A 20609-nucleotide genomic window follows, 5' to 3' on the forward strand; every position below is an offset into this window, starting at 1 on the left:
TATTAAAATGTTTAAATAATCCATAAATTATAATTTATATTTATATTTTTTAAAACAATTTAACAAATAATTTAGCATGGACACGTATCACATCTACTTTTTTGAATTTTTTAAGTGTTCAATTATCTATCTAATATATGATTGGTTCCGTCATTTTTTTAACAAGCCAATCAAAAATAGGTTCATTCTAGAGACTTGTTTCTAGGGACGCTCATGCACTCTACCTGCCAGTCTTGCCACCATAAGAGATGCACTATATGAGGTCTGTTCTTTTTAGTTGAACTTTTGCATTAATTCATCTTTTTTCCTTTTTTCTCCGAGAAGAAAAAAGAGGAAGAAAGATGAAAAGTTCATCTAAAAAAACAAATCTATGATGGAAGCGTAGAAGCACCATGGACGGCATGAGATCTGTTCGCGTTGCTCGCATTTTTTGCATTCGCTTTTTGCTTCTTTTCAAAGCCAAATATAGGTCTGTTTTTTATTGCTACATTTTCTGAACTAGTAGTACACAGTATATAATATACATTTTTTTCACTTTAACTTATTGCACCGGTTCAGAGTGCAATAATAAAAAACAGATCTTATATATCCATCTCATTTTAAGTGCAAAATATTTGGGGATTTCGTGCAACGCGAGTAGATCTATGGATAGCCGCAGTTGCCGGTTAGCCCGGAGCACAACTCCCGCCAGAGCTCCCGAGTTGATCAGACAAGGAGATCAAGAAGCACGTGGTTATGGAAAGATGCGATGTATCTTATAAAATTGTATCAACTTTATTTTTAAAATTTTATATATTGAATTGATTTTAATTTTTTATAAATTTTGTTGTGACAGAAGAAGACTTCGTAAGTTCTTAATTCTAAAGAAATTGTATTGAAAACAATTCTTTTAGAAGTTAGGTTAGAAATTGTCTATACTTGCGGCTTGTTTTTTAGATTAACAATGGCAACGTCGTTAGCAGCACAACTTAAAAAATTAAGAACTCCACAGACAAATTTACTGCTACAGGATAAAAAACGTCCTAGCTTGCTGTTTGACCCAAAGGAGGCTGCGAATTTGGATAGGGACACTGTGCTGAGTATAGGTTAGTTTTTTCCTTTTTTTTTGTATTAATGTAATGTATTTCCTTTCTGTCATATTTATGTTAATATTAAGTATCTAAATTAAATTTTATATTATTTTAGTAAAATTTGTAACTATATTATTTTATTTTATAATATTCATTTTTATTTAGTAATTTATCTTTTTAATAGCTCCGTTTTATGTTACTCCAATTATATATTTATGTATTATAATAAACATGAGCTTTGTGCTTTAGTTTCAATTTATTTCGAAATCTTCAGATTTGGAAGAATCAATTTAATCAATATGTAAAGTGAATGATGAATTTAAAAAATTGCTTAAAATCCAAAACAATATCTATGCAGTGTTAGTATACAAATCTTTATAAACTTAGATTTTTTTACTGGATAATTTTTGAGAAAATTTATGACAAAGGTTAGACTTTTGCAATGGGAAATTTTATCGAATGTCAATTTTCAACAAAATTAATTTGTTAAAAATATTAAGAATTCAATAAAAATATTTGACATATTTCAAATATCAAGATCATGATGCAGAGAAATGTGAGTCTGTTCTCTACGCCGAAGGCCCAGATTCAAACCTGGTCAAAAAAATAGGATTATATATCAAATCATGGAAAGTATTTTTACCATAAGAATCTCTTTTAATAGGCTGGTTGAAACAGTGTGTAAGAACTTCTTCTCTTACTATCTATTTTTTGTCTTTATAACTTTCTAACTAAGTTTAAAAGAAATGTGTTTCTAAATTGTAAGAAAGGTATACAGCTTAGCTAAACATATTAGGTTTTTTATTAATTATTTAAAATTAATGCAAAAATTGATTTATAGTGTTAGCTGTAAATTATGCTTTGTTTTAAGAACTTTAAATTTATATACATATAATACCAATAAAACCAATAGACAATGCAAAAAAATTTCAATTCAATGAAAAAAATACAAATATCTTAATATTTTTTTGTCAAAGCTGTATTTGTAAAAAAAATGTATTATTTCTGATTATACTTTCTTATCTGTTCTTAGGCCAGAGTGGTTTGGAGGAATTACAGAAACTTTCATCAGTATTTGATGAATTTCAAGGCACACTATTTGCACAGAGTTCTGTAAACTTCGAGAGAGCTGTCCAGAATATTACATTAAATAAGCAACTGGATGCAGAAATTGCAAAATTTCTATTATTATCGACTCCATACTTCTTATTAAATGCCTGTCATAAAGCTCTGGAATGGCTTGTATTTAGATATTATATTCATCACTATAATAAAGAGCAATTTATTCTTTTGATCCTACCGTATCATGAAACTCGTATATTTGTTAGGTATGTATTAGATAGTTATTAGATAGTTTGTTCTTTTATTAATCTACACTAGACTACATTACAACTTTCCATCTAGTTGTAGTGTAGTCCAGTGAAACTTTAAACATATCTATCAATCATTTGAGAGAGAGAGAGAGAGAGAGAGAAAGAGAGAGAGAGAAAACATAATTTATATATAAATTTAAGAATATAACTATCAAATTTTTATTATTATATTATAATTGTAAAAACATTTCCATATAAAATATGGGTTATTGACGTAAGTTGATAATCTATATTTCAGTATGATTTAATTTTGTATTTCTTTATATTCTTCAATCAACTTTTTAATAAAATTAATATACATATGAACAATAATTCATTATGATTAAAATATCAGAAACAATAAATTTAAATGAAATAATTATTTTTTTAACTTATAATACTTTCTTATGTACATTTCTATTAACACGTATCTATCTTTAAGAAATCGATTAAAAATTTATTATTTTTTAAGAGCCCTGCAACTGATAGATCTGTCAGATGAGAGCAATAAGTGGCATTGGTTAATGCCTATGCAAAAACGCGGTATACCTTTATCTTCCGCAATTCTCATCAATCGTTTGATCTCAGATAAAGGATTCCTGAAGACGCTATGTACTCATGTGACATTTGCCACGAAGACTTATTCCGACAAAGCATCTTGTCTGACCACTTTGTATTCCTTTTACACTACGGCAGTGTTAGGAATGATTGAACTAATAGCCATTACTGAGATTGAAGTAAACTATTTATTACCGACTCTCCTTCAAGGCTTGAGAAGTCCCATTCTTGATTTTGCTGCCAGCAGCTATATGATTATTGCAAAACTGATAACAAAGGTTAAATTTGCTCTGTTTTAATTATATTTTATTGTTTTTCAAATATTTCTATCTTAAAACTTAAATGAGTAAATTCAGTAGAGATAAGTAAGATAAGAATCTAAGAGAATCATAAAATAAAAGATAAAAAGATAGTCTGTATGAGACAACATAGTTAACAGTGAATATAACAATTACATATAAATGTACAAGTATACACAAATTATGTACATTTTTGATTTTGCTTTAGATCCTTTTGTATGTTTATATATAGATAATAAGCATGCAAATTTTTTTATCTTTTATTAAATGAATACTTCAATTTTGTAATACATTGTAAAAATACAACTTTTTATATATTTTTCTATACTATAATTATAAATCAATTATTTTTTTTTATATTTGTAAATTAAAATTATAATATATAAATATTTGAAGTTTTTTTTAATATTATATCCAAGTTTTAATTATGTATTGATATTTTGATATTAAATTTATAGGCGAAATTGAATGACGACACAATAGAGAAATTATTGTTGACGACGTTCAAGAATACACACATGAAACAGGAAGCTACTATTTTTTTACTCCATCTTTATCAATCTCAATTAACTATTATACCGCAAAGTTTGATCCTTCAATTATCTGAGCTACCTTGGTTTGTTACGACGATTGTTGCAACAATTCAGTTGGGTACTAATGTCTCGAGATTTATTCTACATTTTCTTCGAGCCGCTTGCCAATTTATCTCCGAGAGTAGTGTGCAAAACATGCTCAGCAATATGCTGGAGCACATTAGACTCGATGATGAGACAGCGGATGCTATTTTAACTACATTAACATGCGACTTCAAAGATGAAGTTTTAAGTAGCGAAATAAAAAGTTTTCTAGTGAGATTTTACCAGACTTTTGAGCGCAGCTACCCAGAGAATTTTGATAAATATCTAAAAAAATTGATGAAGCAGAGCGAATCTGATGAAAAATCTAAACAAGCGTTACATTTCCTTACTTCATGGTCTTTTGGCACTAAGGACACACACGAATCCGTCGAGATTCTGAACAAACTGACGCACATCAGCGCTGCGCAACGAGTGATTGCTCTTGAAATTCTCGCTAAGAACAACATCAATGTGTCCGAAAGTTTTCGCAACATGATGACGAGTACTCTTCAAGCAAGATTTTATGATGACGACGTTAACGTTGTAAAGACTCTACTATCTTTTCCTACGAAGAAATTGATTAATTTGTTACCCACAGATACTCTGATAGATGAGTTACTGGTTTTGTTATCAACGTGTCACACAGCATCGAGGAAAGTGTTAGCTAAGTCAGCTCTGAAGACGCTGTTAGAACTTTGCGATGAAAGTGACGATACTAGCGTTTTTATCACAGCTTTACCATATTTATTTCCAGCTACGGATGTAGATGTAGAAATTGCTATGGAAGTTCTCAATTCAAACTTTGCTAAGAATAATATGTATATGCAAAGCGTGATGCAAGACATTAATAAATCTAATTTGAATGCCGAAGCGATATCTTCTGCTGCTTTTCACAACATATTAAACCATGCGTTGCTACCGCCTACAGAGAATATATTGAATTCCATGCGGCAACAAATGTCGCACGGCGATGCGGCGTCTTTATTTTTCAATATGATACTATTAGGATCAGTCTGCAGAGTACCCGTAGGCTCAATGCCAGCTAAAACTGCACGGGACGTGATTGAAATAGCCACGGAGATGATTAAGACATATTCACACGTTAAGCTACTTCGCAACTGTAACAATATTACCGGCAACAACATTCAAATGGCTCTGAAGCTCACATCTGAGGGAATTTTGCCGCTTCAAGCAGGTACTTACGTTCTTGAAATGGTGCATAGGCGATTGAATATTAAATCCGAATCAAAACTTGATTTCGATAACAACGCGGAACGAAGCAATCTGATTCTGCGACTTCTAGAGATGTTCATTGAGGGCATGGACAATAAAAGTTGGCGAAAGCACTATTCTAGATGTCTACAAATCTTCTTCCAGCTTCATTTTACCACAGTGAAGGATCTTATCTGCTTTCTTGCGCAGTTCTATGCAGAACCCATAAAAACAAAAACATCCTATCACTGTTTACAGATTTCTTTATTACTATTAAATCAGTGTAAATCCGTCCACTGGGCATTTGAGGATCAAGACTTTGTTACCAATTTGCTACTTTCGTTGGCAAGACGTAACAACGAATGCAGAAGAGTGGCAATAGATATTTTAAAAAAGATAACACAGACTTTTAGTCTCAATACGGAACCATTCTTCGTGTTGCTGCAGAAACTAGCGACAAAAAGTGCAGAAATCTGCAGTGATCCTGATGAACTTGCATTCAACTTCTACTTCTTCCTCTCTCCAGATCCACATGTTTCTCATCAAATAAAAGAATATAAGAAGTTGCAACAAACTCAGAAATTATTATTTGACATGGTGACACAGCAAAACGAAGAATCAAAAATTTCTCTGACTCAAAGATCACAACTCCTTGATATTTTAGTGAATGTTAATAGTACCGAAATCCTCCAGCAACTGGCTCCGATAGGTCTTCAGCTTGTACAAAAGCTAATGGAAGATCCAAAAAATCGACCTGCTGGTAGTGCTTTACGAAATATATTAGACCGTTTTACCATAAACACAATTGATGCCTTGAAGGACGACAAAGTTTGGTTGCTCTTCACAACATGCATTCAGGTACACGAATCCTGTGCAGTTTTAGAAAATGGTAATCGAACTTCGCCGAGCATCATGGTGCTAAAACGAATTGATATACTCTTTGATGCAATGTCTCATGATGTCAAAGTGAGCATCCTGTCTAAAATCTTGGACGTGATGATTGATTGCGAGATTAACAATGTAGTTTCTGTCGCGGGAAAGACACTTCGCCGGTTGCACGTGGATGCGACGATCTTAATTTCAGAATTAAAGGCCATGACGAGCAATCAAATTCAAAAGGAGGTAAGCTTGGAAATAAAGTCAAGCGAAAGAAAGCGGAAAAAGCGACAAAGTCAAACTCAGTTGGCGCATTCGGCGATGATTCACAGTCGAGCGTGGAAGCGCGGTGTTATCTTATTGGAGCTTGCAGAGCATGCCGACAACATTCAGAATGAGGAACTGCTTTATGGTGTACTGTTTGATTTGCTAAACGTTTGTCTGAGTCTGGAGGAGCAGAGCCCAATCGAATATACGAATCAGCTGCTTCTCTCAACAATCTTTTGGATGATGAAGAAGAAACTGCCAATACGTGACGCTGACTTGCAAATTTCGCTTATTGTCAAGTGCATCAGAACGTCGCGCAATCCACAGACACATCATCATGCATTGCTGGTGTTGGTCGAATTTTTAAAGAATATGAATGTCCATCATGCTCTTTTTAATCTCATGCCAATTTTCACATTTATGGGCAGCACGATGGTGCGGCAAGACGACGCTTATTCCATACAAATCATCTCCAAGACTCTGGAAACGGTGGTACCAATCATAAACGCAACTGACAATGCGACACATGCTTGCGAATTGCTGAGGACCTTTATTGTCTCGTTGCCTCACATTCCCGAGCACAGGCGGATGCCACTCTTTGTCAAGTTGTTGCAGCTTCTCGACAATCATCTGCATTTGTATTATCTGCTGACTTTCGAGAGCTACGTTATGAAGATAGCAAGCCAGAAGGTCGAACATCCCACACAGTGGTTAGATTTTGCTCTTCAGGTGTCTCAAGAATTTCCGCCATATCGATTACTTCAGGTCAGTTTTCGATAATCATTTCAATTTAGGATTTAGCCATTGATTGATTATGAGAATTTTTTATATAAAATTTTAACACTGTTTTAGTGATTTTTTTCAAAAAGATAATTTTATTTTTTTATTATAGAGATATAACAAAAACTTTCCTGATTTTCATTTCAGATTTGCACAAAGGTGGTTCAATTCATCAAGCTCTTACCAACTGATATTGAAGAAGAACAGGGCAGAAGGGAAGCAATGAAATTTCAATACAAAAATATTTATGACGTGACTAAGTCCACACCAAAAAGCCTTCGGCATTATAAGATAACGGCTGTGCAATTTCTCAGTAATCTTTTGTCGTCCGAGGATTTTATCAATCGTGTAGCTGTGCTAAACCAGGATGAGACAGATAGTATAAATAAGCACTGCGATCATTTGGCGATCGAGTTGATTATGTTGATTCAGATCATCTCGAAGATCGCTGATCAGCATCAGAACAGACCAAGCGCCAAATACTGGAAAGTATTACTACACCATTTGTACGATGTGTTGGATTTAGTGAACAATCTATTACCAAACACTCTGTTCCTTCAGAGTATCAAGACCCTCCTAAAACATGAAGTCCTATTAGTAAAGAAGAAAGCTCTAGAATTGTTAAATGCAAGACTGCTTCAGAAGAAATTTAGTGAAGATACTCACGAAGAACTTCTGAGTTTGATTAAACCTTTAACAGACTTCTTCAAAGTTGAAGTAAAGGTTGAAAGCCAAGAACAAGAAATCGTACAACAGACTGTATTGATATCTTTGAAACTACTGACGAAATTATTGGCCATTGACCGTCCTGCTGTTTTTAGACCAGTACGTATATTTGAATAATAAATTTGAATAATAAATTTTTATTTAATATTTTACATAATATTTCTAAGAAAATATTTGATTATTTAATAATCTTCTTCAGAAAAATTAATATTATTAAGTTCAGTATAATTATTTATAATGCTTCTCTTATACTATAATATAATAATTATAATACTATAATTATATAATTATTATTTATAACATTATATACTAATGATTATTCACAGATTTTGGATATAACAACGGAATTGTTGGAATCCAAAAATGGTCCAGTATTAGCCAATGCAGCGTTGTGTGTAGCAGAATTATGTAGTTCAATGCGAACCCATGCTCTGTATTCGCTGAATAAATTTGTGCCTGCAATTTTGAAGTTGCTAAAAACTCATTGCTATCAAAATGTGCCGGATGTTATAGTCATCAGCATCGTGAGTGCATTACAAAAGATAGTGGAATCTTTGGGAAATTTCCTGTCACTCTACTTAGATCAACTTTTGTACGAATTGACAATGCTTAATTCTCAGTATACCAACACAGATCATCCTAAGGTATTCATTTAATGTTTTGTCTACCAAGATTATGATATCTATTGCAGAAATTTCGTTGGTTTTTTTTGAAGCTTAATTGAACTTAATTGTTTTTTGATAGGCTAGTATCGTTATTTCGCGTCTGAAGGCAACAACGCAGAAATTATCCAGTTGCATACCTCTGCGAGTGCTGCTGCCAGCTGTTAATGGAACTTATCAATTATTATTAGACACAAAATCTTATATATGTATACCATCCTTGATGAACGTGCTAGCAGAATCCTTTGACAGTGTGCCTCCAACAGAACTGAAGGTAGAAGTCGACAATCTCGCCAATTTCTTCCTCCAAGTTCTTCAATTCCGTGAACAAATCGAAGATAATATGGAAAACGACCAACAAATTACATTAAAAAGCATCGTTGCGGTTGAAGAAAGCGCTAGTAAAGCATTGGTAGCATTACTCTTGAAATTGAGCGAAGTAACGTTTAGACCATTCTATGATAAACTTTATAGATGGGCAGCGAATGATACACAGCACAAACAACGGAGTATAACATTCTACAGGTATCAACAATATAAAATCAATAAAAATTAAATTGTACTAAATTATAGATCTTTTTCAAAGCAATTATACATTCCTACTAATCGCGTGATATCAAACATTTAATTAATCAATACTTATATCGTTTATTATATATTATCTTTTATCAATAGTAAGATTAAATGGGTTTTACGTAATTGAAATAAATATAAATTTAATTTTATAGATCAATAGCTTACAAGTAGCTTGAAATGCTTTAAAATATATACGATTTTTCTTTAATACGATAATTTGGAAATTTATTTTAATTTATTAACATAGTAAATTAACGAAAAATAGTACATCTTATATCCATCAATTCTTATCAACTGTGTGATTTTTAATTCTCTGTTTAGATTATCGGCAAATATAGCAGAATGCTTGAAGTCCCTGTTCGTTCTATTCACTGGACTTTTTTTGAAGCATGCGGCATCGTTACTGAGCAGCAACAACATGTTCGTAACGGATACTCCGCAAGAATTGACGCTTCCCGATGAATCCAGCAGAATTGAGCTGGTAGAGGCAATTCTGTTGACACTTTATCGGGTATTCAGTTATGATGTGCATAACGTCGTCGTTGAGAACCGATATGAGATTCTCATGCAACCGATAGTAGATCAGGTGGAAAACACAATGGGAACGAGAGAAGAATATGAGATTCGAGCTAGTCAGCTCATTGTACCTTGCATAGCTTCTTTCGCTAGCGCCATTTCCGACGATTCATTGCACAAACAACTGGTCTATCAAACGTTACTGAAGACGAGACATGCAAAGCCTTACGTCAGAAGCACAGCTTTAAATGCATTGGTAAGATCATATATGGTGAATTTAATTTATATGTTTATAATATAAAAGTTATTACGCAAGGAAGTTTCTATTTTTATTTTTAAAATTTAGTAAGATATACTTGTTTAAAATCTTTTTTTTAACTCCATTTAAAATAAATTATGCTAATTCATAAAGAATTTAGATAATAAATTATTATAAACGAATAAAAAATTCAATATATTCAAATAAAATTTAATAAGGTAATTATTTTTTATTAAAAACTATTTATATCGCTTATATCTACATATGATCATAATTTACATAGAAATTAAACTGTTGTTTTTTTATTATATTTCTCATTTAAATTATCTTTGTTTATCTTTTAATTTAAATAATTATTGCGATCTAGGTGGAAATCGCGAGAAAACTCGGTGAGGATTTTATGCCATTATTGCCAGAAACCGTACCATTCTTGGCGGAGATGTTGGAAGACGAAGACGAAGCTACAGAGAAGTGTGCGCAAAATGCTGTTCGAACTTTAGAAGAAATTTTAGGAGAACCTTTGCAGAAATATTTTTAAACATTTCTAATGTGAATATGTTTTAGCCTAATATAATAAATATGTAAATGTGTACAGAGTAAATCTGAATAAATCACAATTTAACAAAAAAAATTTTTTTAAAAGTCTTTTAAAAGATTCGTGAATGTTTGATTAATAAGTTTGTTTAGGAATTAATCTATTGGAAATCAGATTTGAAACAAAAACTTCGGCTTTTATGTTGTTTTATTTTTAATTTATCTGCAATCTTATACAAATTATACCTAATATTTATCACGAGTTCGTTATCAATTTCATTTAATTTATTTCAGTAATTTGTTGAATATGGTCTGAATTAAGTTGAAACATTTCGTATATTTGAATTCAAGAAAAATTATATGTAACGCAAAGTATTATATATTATATATGCTAATAAAAACTGTGTTGTGCTCTCAGTTAGTTATTATACTATGAATATTATTTTAAATATCGAGAACTTTTGAGAATAATTTTTATATTTTGGGTCAAGGTATGTGTATATCGACATGTGTGTATTGATCATGTAATTCTTGAGCTTATTACGTCATAAGCATATTTTCATTATTCTGTACTATAATGTAAAAAAATAATACGTTTTGTGATCAAGATTGTAGATAAAAATTGTAGATTAAAAATAGATCAACATTTTTATAGTAGCATTTTATAGTAGCATAGTCAAAGCTCTCCTTTCAAACTGACTTCCAATACCTCCCAATTTAAAAAAAAATTCTCTCTCTCTCTCTCTCTCTCTCTCTCTCTCTCTCTATCTCTCTCAAATCGTAAGTTTGTAAATCTTTAAAGGATTAAAAACAAAGAAAATTTCTTTATTGTGTCAGTCTTTCAGGTTTATTGTTATATTTTTTAATTCTGATATTTTCCATGGTATTTTCTACATTTATAATTATTTTGTTATTTCGTACACAATTGTCATAACAATTTTACGTAAATAAAAATAAAAATTTAACTTTAATAAATTTCAATTTATTTTAAGCATTTTTATCGATTATTTAATATTGATATTTTAAAAAAAAAAGAGCACTTTAATAATTTATTCAAGTTTTTTATAGTTATCAAATTTTAAGGAATTAAACGATAGAAATAGAAGAAAAAACACATCATTATATTTTGTGATTTTAAAAAATACGTACTCATTTAGAAACAATCCGTTATCTAATTTAATTATACATGATTTCGTTATATAACTTTATGACCTTTTTTCAGTAGGGCAGTAATTCTATGCATAGGTATTCAAGGGAATGGAAGTAACTCGTTACTTGTAACGAAGTTATGATCGAAGATTAGTCGATTTCAAAAAAGTAACAGAAAAATAACGAAAAGTTACTTTTTCAAGTAACGATAACTTTTTAAAAATCAATAATTAATAATGATAACTTGTTATTTTTTCTACTCAGTACGAGTAACTGTAACTTTTTGTTATTTTTTAAAAAGTAATTTTCCATTGGTATTACAAATTTTTGTAGAGTAAATTTGAATAACGGAATGCGGTTACGAATATCAGAAGAAAATTCCACTAATCATATTGAAAGCGCAAGTGGGAACACATTCATGGACACATTTAGATGAACGGCATTCTGTTTCACATAAAAGAGCTTCGCATAATAAAAGGAATAGGGAACAGAGAATAAAGGTGCAGCTATAATAGAAGGAATAAGGAATTAGGAATAAAGATTAAAGATTTCAACCTATCAGAAATCATGTATTGTGGAATACACAATTTCTGATAGGTTGACATTCTTATTTTCTTCCTTTTATTGTGTGGAGCCCCATAATGCGCATGATATATCATTTTATCCTTCTTTAATGTCGGTGAACAACAAAGATAAAATGTTTCACCACGTTCGCGAGTGAAATAGGACGCAGTAATCAACAGTAACCAACGCACTTAAAGATTAACCGAGACTAACGAGCAGACAAATGACTCTCTCAAGGATATTATATATTGTTACTAGCTTATCAATGTGTATAAATAATTGTATTCCGATAAATATACATAATATAGTAGTCTTGAAGTGTTGTTAAATATGTATTAAAAGTTATATTGTAATAGGCTATAATAATAAAAGGAAGAAAAGATATAAGTTCATTAATCATTGAGAGAGGTTAGTCATGGAAAATACAAACAGTACCGAATGTAAAATGAAACTACTTTGCAAACTACCAAAAGGATTAGGTGCAAATGGAAATCTTAATGAGAACTGGCACAAGGTTAGGCAAAGTTTCGATATATTTTTAAAAGTAACAAATAATATTATAAAATCGGATGAAGTTAAAATTGCTATATTATTAAATATTGTCGGCAAAGATGGTATTGAATTATTCAATAAATTTAATCTTCGAGAAGCAGAGAAGAAGGACTTGGCAAAAGTGTTGCAATGTTTCGAAGAGCATTGCAATCCTAAGAAAAATGTTGTCCATGAAACATTTAAGTTTTTTAGTAGAATACAACAAGAAGATGAAACATTTGACAACTTTTTAACAGATATAAAAAAGCTGAGTCAAATGTGTGAATTTGGTATAATGACTAACAGAATGATTCGAGATAAAATTGTGTTTGGAATAAGAGACAAAACACTACAGGATAAATTTCTAAAAATGGAAGATCTTAATTTGCAAAAGGCAATTAATTACTGCAGAGCCGCTGAGACTCGAGAAAGAAATCTACAAGGCAAACTAAAGAAATATGGTCTAAGAAAAAAGGTAACACAGAAGTCCAATAGAATCAGAGGTAAGAAGGCGACACAAAAAATCAACTGCAGTGTATGTAATACAAAACATGACCCAAACAAATGCTTAGCATATGGGAAAAAACAAAAGGAGTGCAATAAACTAAATTATTTACCCGGTAAAAAATTTTTCACGTATAACAATATTTAAGTATATAAAATTATATAAAAATATACATAAATATGTATAATCTATTACATAATCTTATATTTAAAATATATTCAAATTTTGATAGTTTTGTTTTCAGAAAAGAAAAAGATAAATTTATTATAATTTATTATTTTACGTTAATAACAATCATAACAATCATAACAAGTTTTTTTTTTAATTTAAATTAGTAATTATAAAATGATATTAATTTTTGCATAGTTGACTTTCGTTTTCTAATTCTCGTATGTAAATATATAAATTTAATATAAGCAATCGATTAATACAGCTGAATTATTTGCTAATTAAATCATTTTAAGCAATATTTTTTTTATAATGACAGAGGAGGAAGAAGAAGATGATGAACGGATTCCAGTTCGACGTTGGATACGTAAAAATTACACAAAATTAATCACAAATAAAGCAAAATGCAATCATTGTTCTGAAGTATTTAGTTATAAGTATGTACCTGAATTACCTTGCCACTTGAGGTTGGTCCATCCAGACAAATTAACAGAAAAGGAGAAGGAAGATCGTAAAATTAGTTGGATATGGGATTATTTCACACCAGGAAACAATATGACTGCTATATGCAACATTTGTAATAAAACATATAACATAGTATCAACAACCAGGTGTTTAAATTTACATTTAAAACGCGTTCATAGGTAAGTTCTCACACAGTATATTCAAAAATTGAATGAAATACTGAAGAATGTAAAATTGATAGTAACAGAATAATCAATAGCTAAGAAAAATGTATATATATTTAACAATGCACTTATCAACATAAGCATTAAATTGATTTTCAAATATGATATAAAAAGGCACATACAGTGGGGTGCAAAAGTTTCTGGCCAGTGACATTTTGTATTCTAATTTATAAAAAAAAATCTGAAATTTTAATCATTAGCAAGTGTTAGTGACATAAGATGTGAATAACAAAATCTTGTCTAACACCTGATAATGATTAAAATTTTATTAAATTTTTTTTGTAAGTAATGCTAATGCCGGCCATACTATAACTTTCAAGCCTTTCCTGTGAAAATTTTTCTCCTAATTTTTATATAAATTAGAACATTTTTCAAAAATACTCAGAAAGTTTCAAAACAGAAAGTTTACAGCTTTCAGAATTCTTCATACAAGAATGAATTCTGAAATATTCTGAAATTTCTTATCCCATAATTTAAAAAAAATATTATTTTTTAGATTTTATAATATTTCAGAAATTATACTTATAAAAAAATCTTAGAAATCTTATGATATTTTATAATTAACATATATGAAAAATCCTGAGAAAAGATATAGATTTTCTGAGAAATGTTCCAATTTGTATAAAAAAATGTGAGAAAATTAATATAATAAAATTATATAGAAATTCTGAAAAATTATATGAAAAGTTCTGAGAAAAATTTTCATCAGGATTATAACTCGAAAAGTATTGATTGAAGAAAGACTTTATCATAGTATTTAGAAAAGCCCTCAAAGTAACGTATAAGAATAATGTAATGAAATATATGGGGTTTCATTTAAGAAATTGATAGTGACTTCACGTGACCTTCAAACAATTTTCCGAAGTCAAACCAATGACATCATTTTATGTCCCTCTTCAAACCATATAAATTTTATCTGAAAGGTTTTTTTTTAATTGCAAACAAAGAAAATTTTAGAGGGATGATCGTTTAAAAAATACAACATCCTGTATATGTATATATGTGTACGCATATACCTGCACAGAAAAAATACTTGATATCTAAAATTATAATGACAGTAACACCTTATTAGGCACAATTGTCAATAGGAAACAAAATTTTAATTTATTATTGAAATTATCCGTTATACAAGAGCACTGTTAAGTAAAAATATAAAATTTTATTTTAACTTTTATTCATTTCAACTAAATTTTACACACGAAATTAATTAGTTTACTAGTGTGATTAATTTAGAAATTACAAATGGTACGACACGTTTTCAATATTCTATTTATAATTAAATTTTGTTTCACTTCTGATCTGTTTCAAACTTCACAATCATTATATATATAATTTACATCTATGAACATGAAATTAAATTTTGGATTGTTTAAATTAAATTTTGAATTGTTAAAATTAAATTTCAAATAATAGCTTGTGCAAATTAAATCTTGAGATACAATTAAAAGATTTTTTTCTAAAATCTTGTATTTAATAAATAATATATTTTCTATTTTCCTAAGACATAATAAATTATTTTTTTTAAATAAATACAAAGATACATATATAAAATATCAATATTCTGAGTGTTTTTATTTTGAAAGAAATTTTTTAAAGTGACTTTAAAAATAGTCGTCTAAACTGTATAAATAATTTTTCCAAAAACGACAGTTTTCGCTTTATAACAGAGTAATATGCATGAATTAAAACTAATTTACATTTCCCCGTCACATTTCTTTAATCATTCCATAAATATAGGGAAATCGCTGCAAAGTTTGCGGATGATATGAGCAACGATACAAACAAGGATACGGCTACAAAAAAAGTAAAATCTCAAGAAGACTTAGCAACTTCATCTAATAATTTGAACGGAAACACAGAAGAAATAGAATGTTCTCTTAGCAAGTAATTATTTGTTTTGCATTTATCAATATATATAAATGAGTCTTATGAAGTAAGCATTGCCTTTTTCAATACATACGAGGGTTATCCAAAAAGTAAGTTCCGATGGCTTAAAAGAAAACAAATATATATATATGCAGAAAATTTTTATAATTTTAAAGTACATACCACTATTTTTCTACACAGTTATCGTCGTTGTTGATGATGCACTTATTATACTGGGACACCGGGTGTTGTGTCCTTTCCTATTTGTTTAAACATTAAAATACATACTAGGCGTATGAATTAAACCAATAATTGAAAATTGCATCAACCAACGAATCAACAAGTTCATCATTCATGCACACCATCGCATCGCTGCGGCGGTAAAATTTAAAAACGAAACTTACTTTCTGGATACCGCGTATATATAATCTACAGAGTAATTACAAAATTAGGATTGCGTTGAAAATAAATCGTTATATTTTTTCTCTTCCATTTTGATGATCGTTTTTCGATTAGAGTTAGGTATTTGAGATTTATCAATTGAGTGTTAACATGAATTATATTCATCAATCGATGCAAAGAAAACACAATTGATCTTAAAAAAATTTCTTACATATTTCTTATATGCAATTTCTTACATATTTTGTTTCGAAAAGCAACAATGTGTTTTCTTTATTCATTTGATTAATTTTTATTACTCTATGTATAAAAATATTAAGGTACGGTTATAAAAAAATGAATAGTTTATGCTAAATGTTTTATATTTTATATATCTACCAAAATAAAATATAAAATATCTCGTAAACTATTGATTTTTTGATATTTTAAGTACTTTTGTATCCAGAATAATTAGAGGAATCATATTATGAAAAATTTATGTAAGTCTATTCTATTTAAAATAGTGGAGATGATCTTCATATCTTTTCATATAAATATAGGACAATCATTGCAAGGCAAACGGATATGAGCGATAGTATAAACAAGAATATAATTATAATCAGAGTGAAACCTGAAGAAGATTCTACAGCTTCATCTGAAAACACAGAAGAAACAAGAGTTTTTAAGGAGTAATTATTCGCTTTACATTTATCACACAATAACTGAAAATAAATCTTATGAATTATATATAAACATCGCTTTTTCAAATATATTTTCTAAAATTTTTAGAATGAATATTACTCTGAAGAACAAAATCTCACTATTTAAGGATTGAAAATTGAGCCACATTTTTTGAAGATAGGTTTTTCATTCTTTCAGAGTGAGATTCTGCTCCAAAGAATTTAGAGAGTAACCTACAGAGTAATCATTAGGGTTGAAAAATTAAATTATTATATTTTTCCTGCTCTTACGCTTTGACAATTATTTTTCTGATAAGGTAGAGTATTTGAAACTTAATTTCATAATGCTCATGTTAGCATGAGCATTAGCTATCAACTAATGTAAAGAAAAAATATATAGATGATTTAAAAAATAAAGTATGCAATTTATATATTTTATATTTGCATACTTAAAAAGCAATGTATTTTCTTTACATCAATTGATTTATCTTATTATTTTATACATAAAAATATTAAGACAATACAAAAAATATTAATACAATTACAAAAAATAAATAATATGTTCTAGGTTTTTTATGTCAAATTTGTCAGAATAAAATACAAAACATCTAATAAACTATTGATTTTTCGATATCCTTTAATGCTTTTATATACAGAATAATTAAAAGAATATTATGTAAAACATTATATAATTCCAAAAAAAAATGGAGGCCTTATTTACAAAAAAGTTATATAATTCTATGAAAAAAAATGAAGGCGACCTTGGCAATCTTCACTTGCAAAAACAATCAATATTATTAAAGTATAGTTTTCTATTTTTAGGAACAGAATAATAAGATGATCGATCGATGTAAAGAAAAATACACAATTGCTTATTTAAAAAATTATCCATTTTGCCTACGTATTTTTTTTTAAATTATGTGTTTCCTTTACAATTGATCATCAAATGCATTGTATATTACATATGATAAAAGTGCATCAAATTGAATATTCTATACGCTTTTTTCTTTTTTATTTTTTTCAATTTTACATTTTTATTTTACAAAATAAATTTTTTACATTTGTGCATTTACGATTGAATTAGAGCTGAACGTTATTTATCTGACATAGCATAATAGTTTCCCAACAATAAATAACAATACAATAACTATAAATACAATTAACAACTATAAATATAATTTTATATACGCAATACATTAATAAATCACAAATATAAAATTTAAATATAAAATATTAAATTTATAATTTATTAATATTGACAAAATTTTACTAAACTACATTTAAATTCATTAAAAAATTGTTAAAAAACATGTTTTGCTTATTAATCCAGTAATATAATTGTAATATTAAATAACATTCTATCACTACTAATAACATTCTATTACTTTTTCTATTTTTAAAGTCACATTTTATATGAATACAGATCCCCGCCAAGCACTTCAAGATCATCGGAACAAATGGACAAAATGGACTATTCCATTAATAGTTTTAATACTTATACAGAAATTTAAAGTTTATGATTTCTTTGAATCTTGCAGACTAAACCCTGATGTCTGTAGTCGAAAATAATTGCGTTATATACAATTGTATTTTGTATATTAATTATTACATTGGTAATTTCTAAATTAGCTGGACATACGATATTTAAACTTTTTTTTAGTTTTATAAATCTTATTTAATTATGTAATATTATATAATATATATTGTATAATATATTATGACGGCTTCTCTTGTATTTTCAGAAATATTTATAAAGACTGATTCATTAAGATAGATAATACTTTTTCATTTATTTGAAGATCGATATATACAAGTGAATAATAATTTAAGAAAATTAAAGTTATAAAACGAAATGCATCAAGTATTTTGTGTTTTCTTTAAAATCAATTAAAGTTTATAAATATAAGGTCGTTATGTAAAAAATAAGTAAAAACAGTACATTAAATATACAGTACATTAAATAAGTACAACTACATATGAATTGATTACCAAATAATTATACTAAGTTCGAATAACTTACTGTAATATTTGTTGTAATATAAGTATGTTTCAAATAAATAGATATATTAAATAATTTCTTATTAATTACATTATTTATTAAGTACATATAAAAATGCTTATAAAATTATTGACATATCTATAATTATACGTCCCGACGCAAAATTCACCAAGTTGAAGTCGCAGAAAGGCCAAGTTCTTGTGAACGACGATTGACCGCCTCGGGTTTTCTCGTACACTCTCACGCACAGCAGCGATGTTTTTAGCAGTTCTTGCGTTTCGGCGTACTGGTATTGGCTGATTATTTATCAAATCGGTTGACTCGAATTTGGCCACCAAACGTCGAATAGTCGACTCGGCAGGACGATTATGGCGAGGATAAAAATCACGTAATGCGCGGAACGTTTCTCGAACAGAGCACTGATTTTGATAATAAAATTTTATGATTTGCACACGTTGCTTAACACTATGACCTTCCATGCCACACATAATTTGCCATACACTACTAAACAATTCACAACAAATTTGATAGATATCACTTTAACAACATGGCTATTATGATCTAACAAATTTCGAGCGTCCCTATTGAAAGACCCTAAATAAAAATAATTTCAGATAAACGAGAGAGAAACAATTCTTCACAAATTGTTTAATTATAACCTCGATGATGAGTTACGTGAATTGGTAAATAATCACAACAAAATTTTATATAGAATTTTAATTGTTTTATGAGTAATTTTACTATCGCTCATAAAAGTTCGGACATATGCACAAATTTCATAGAATGATTATGTAAAAAAGTTGGGACATTATAAAACAGCAATTATGTTATTTTTTTTTGTTATGTAATTTGTCAAGCGTCCGTTTTTGTTCATTATAATTAAAACAGCAACTGTGTTATCTAAGCGTCGCGTTAAAATATTAGGATACTTATTCGTATATGCTAACGCTACAGTAGAAAGTTATAAGCTAGAAAGTTTTATAAAACTTTTTTTTACGCAAAAGCGAATATTTGTAATTTATTATCAATGATTATCATTGTCCTACAAAATAAACAATATGCATTTTAGTGTATAAAATTGAAAACATTTTATAAAACATTTTGCAATTAATGCTATGCGTCACAATCTAAAATATATAAAAGAATATATCTTCTATTAAATTCATAATGTTGAATTGTATTCAATTTGAGATATTTTCAATCATTTCTATAGATTGCCATTGATTTTTTTCAATATGCCGTTAACTTAAAATAATGCAGTTAAATGGTTTAATTCAAGAGAATATATTAAATTTAATAAGAATTACTAGTTATGGATTCTCAAAATTAAAATAATATACGAAATTAGACAAATGAGATTTCCTATATTATTTATATTAAATTTGACTAAAATTAAATTATTAATATGAACACTATTTACTCTACTCTGAAATTAAAAAATGAATGGATTTTCACACATATTGAAGTTAAAATAACAAAATGTTATTTAATTAAGAAATAGATTGCTTCTTTGAACAACCTATCAATGTAGCACATTTGATATTTTATTTAACAGTAACTCAATTTTTTACATTATCGTTAATAGAATTTATGCGTGTATCTGAACTTTCATGAAAGTATATATCTAATGTTTCATTTAATTATTTAATTTCAATTAGATTTTACAATTTATATTGCAAATAAAACTCAAGAAAATAAAATTTGGAGTGGGATATTTCAACTATGGATATAATTTCGTTTGCCAGGTATGTTCTATATTAAATGAAATTGTAAACG

The 20609-nt window shown here is 28.7% G+C and overlaps 2 protein-coding genes across 3 annotated transcripts; both read left to right on the top strand.

The window, feature by feature from the left end:
• Window positions 1-540: 540 nt before the first annotated feature.
• On the top strand, window positions 541-10308 carry LOC108685353 (HEAT repeat-containing protein 1). Of its 2 annotated transcripts, none has more exons than XM_018190104.1 (10): window positions 541-750; window positions 937-1085; window positions 2104-2398; window positions 2895-3258; window positions 3738-7016; window positions 7179-7856; window positions 8084-8401; window positions 8502-8944; window positions 9317-9767; window positions 10138-10308. In XM_018190104.1, the coding sequence occupies exons 2-10, from the start codon at window positions 944-946 to the stop codon at window positions 10306-10308; spliced, it is 6141 nt and encodes a 2046-aa protein (XP_018045593.1). In that variant the 5' UTR covers window positions 541-750; window positions 937-943. The 2 variants fall into 2 exon arrangements, with proteins under 2 accessions (XP_018045593.1, XP_018045591.1); XM_018190102.1 differs by lacking the exon at window positions 541-750 and adding an exon at window positions 811-846.
• Window positions 10309-12432: 2124 nt separating this feature from the next.
• On the top strand, window positions 12433-18345 carry LOC108685290. The gene is made up of 5 exons (XM_018190006.1): window positions 12433-13168; window positions 13541-13865; window positions 15648-15794; window positions 16715-16843; window positions 18258-18345. Exons 1-5 carry the CDS (start codon window positions 12433-12435, stop codon window positions 18343-18345), a joined length of 1425 nt encoding a protein of 474 aa, XP_018045495.1.
• Window positions 18346-20609: the final 2264 nt, after the last annotated feature.

Source organism: Atta colombica, unplaced genomic scaffold (genome assembly GCF_001594045.1).
Source record: "Atta colombica isolate Treedump-2 unplaced genomic scaffold, Acol1.0 scaffold150, whole genome shotgun sequence".
Lineage (NCBI taxonomy): Eukaryota > Metazoa > Arthropoda > Insecta > Hymenoptera > Formicidae > Atta > Atta colombica.

Excerpts from the sequence above, each read along its gene's own strand:
- LOC108685290 (XM_018190006.1), top strand. The coding sequence starts at position 12,433 with ATGGAAAATACAAACAGTACCGAATGTAAAATGAAACTACTTTGCAAA. Across the intron at positions 13,169-13,540 it reads TAAACTAAATTATTTACCCG|AGGAGGAAGAAGAAGATGAT; the intron begins GTAAAAAATTTT and ends TTATAATGACAG. Across the intron at positions 15,795-16,714 it reads ATAGAATGTTCTCTTAGCAA|GACAATCATTGCAAGGCAAA; the intron begins GTAATTATTTGT and ends ATATAAATATAG.
- LOC108685353 (XM_018190104.1), top strand. The coding sequence starts at position 944 with ATGGCAACGTCGTTAGCAGCACAACTTAAAAAATTAAGAACTCCACAG. Across the intron at positions 7,017-7,178 it reads CGCCATATCGATTACTTCAG|ATTTGCACAAAGGTGGTTCA; the intron begins GTCAGTTTTCGA and ends TTTTCATTTCAG. Across the intron at positions 8,945-9,316 it reads CGGAGTATAACATTCTACAG|ATTATCGGCAAATATAGCAG; the intron begins GTATCAACAATA and ends TTCTCTGTTTAG.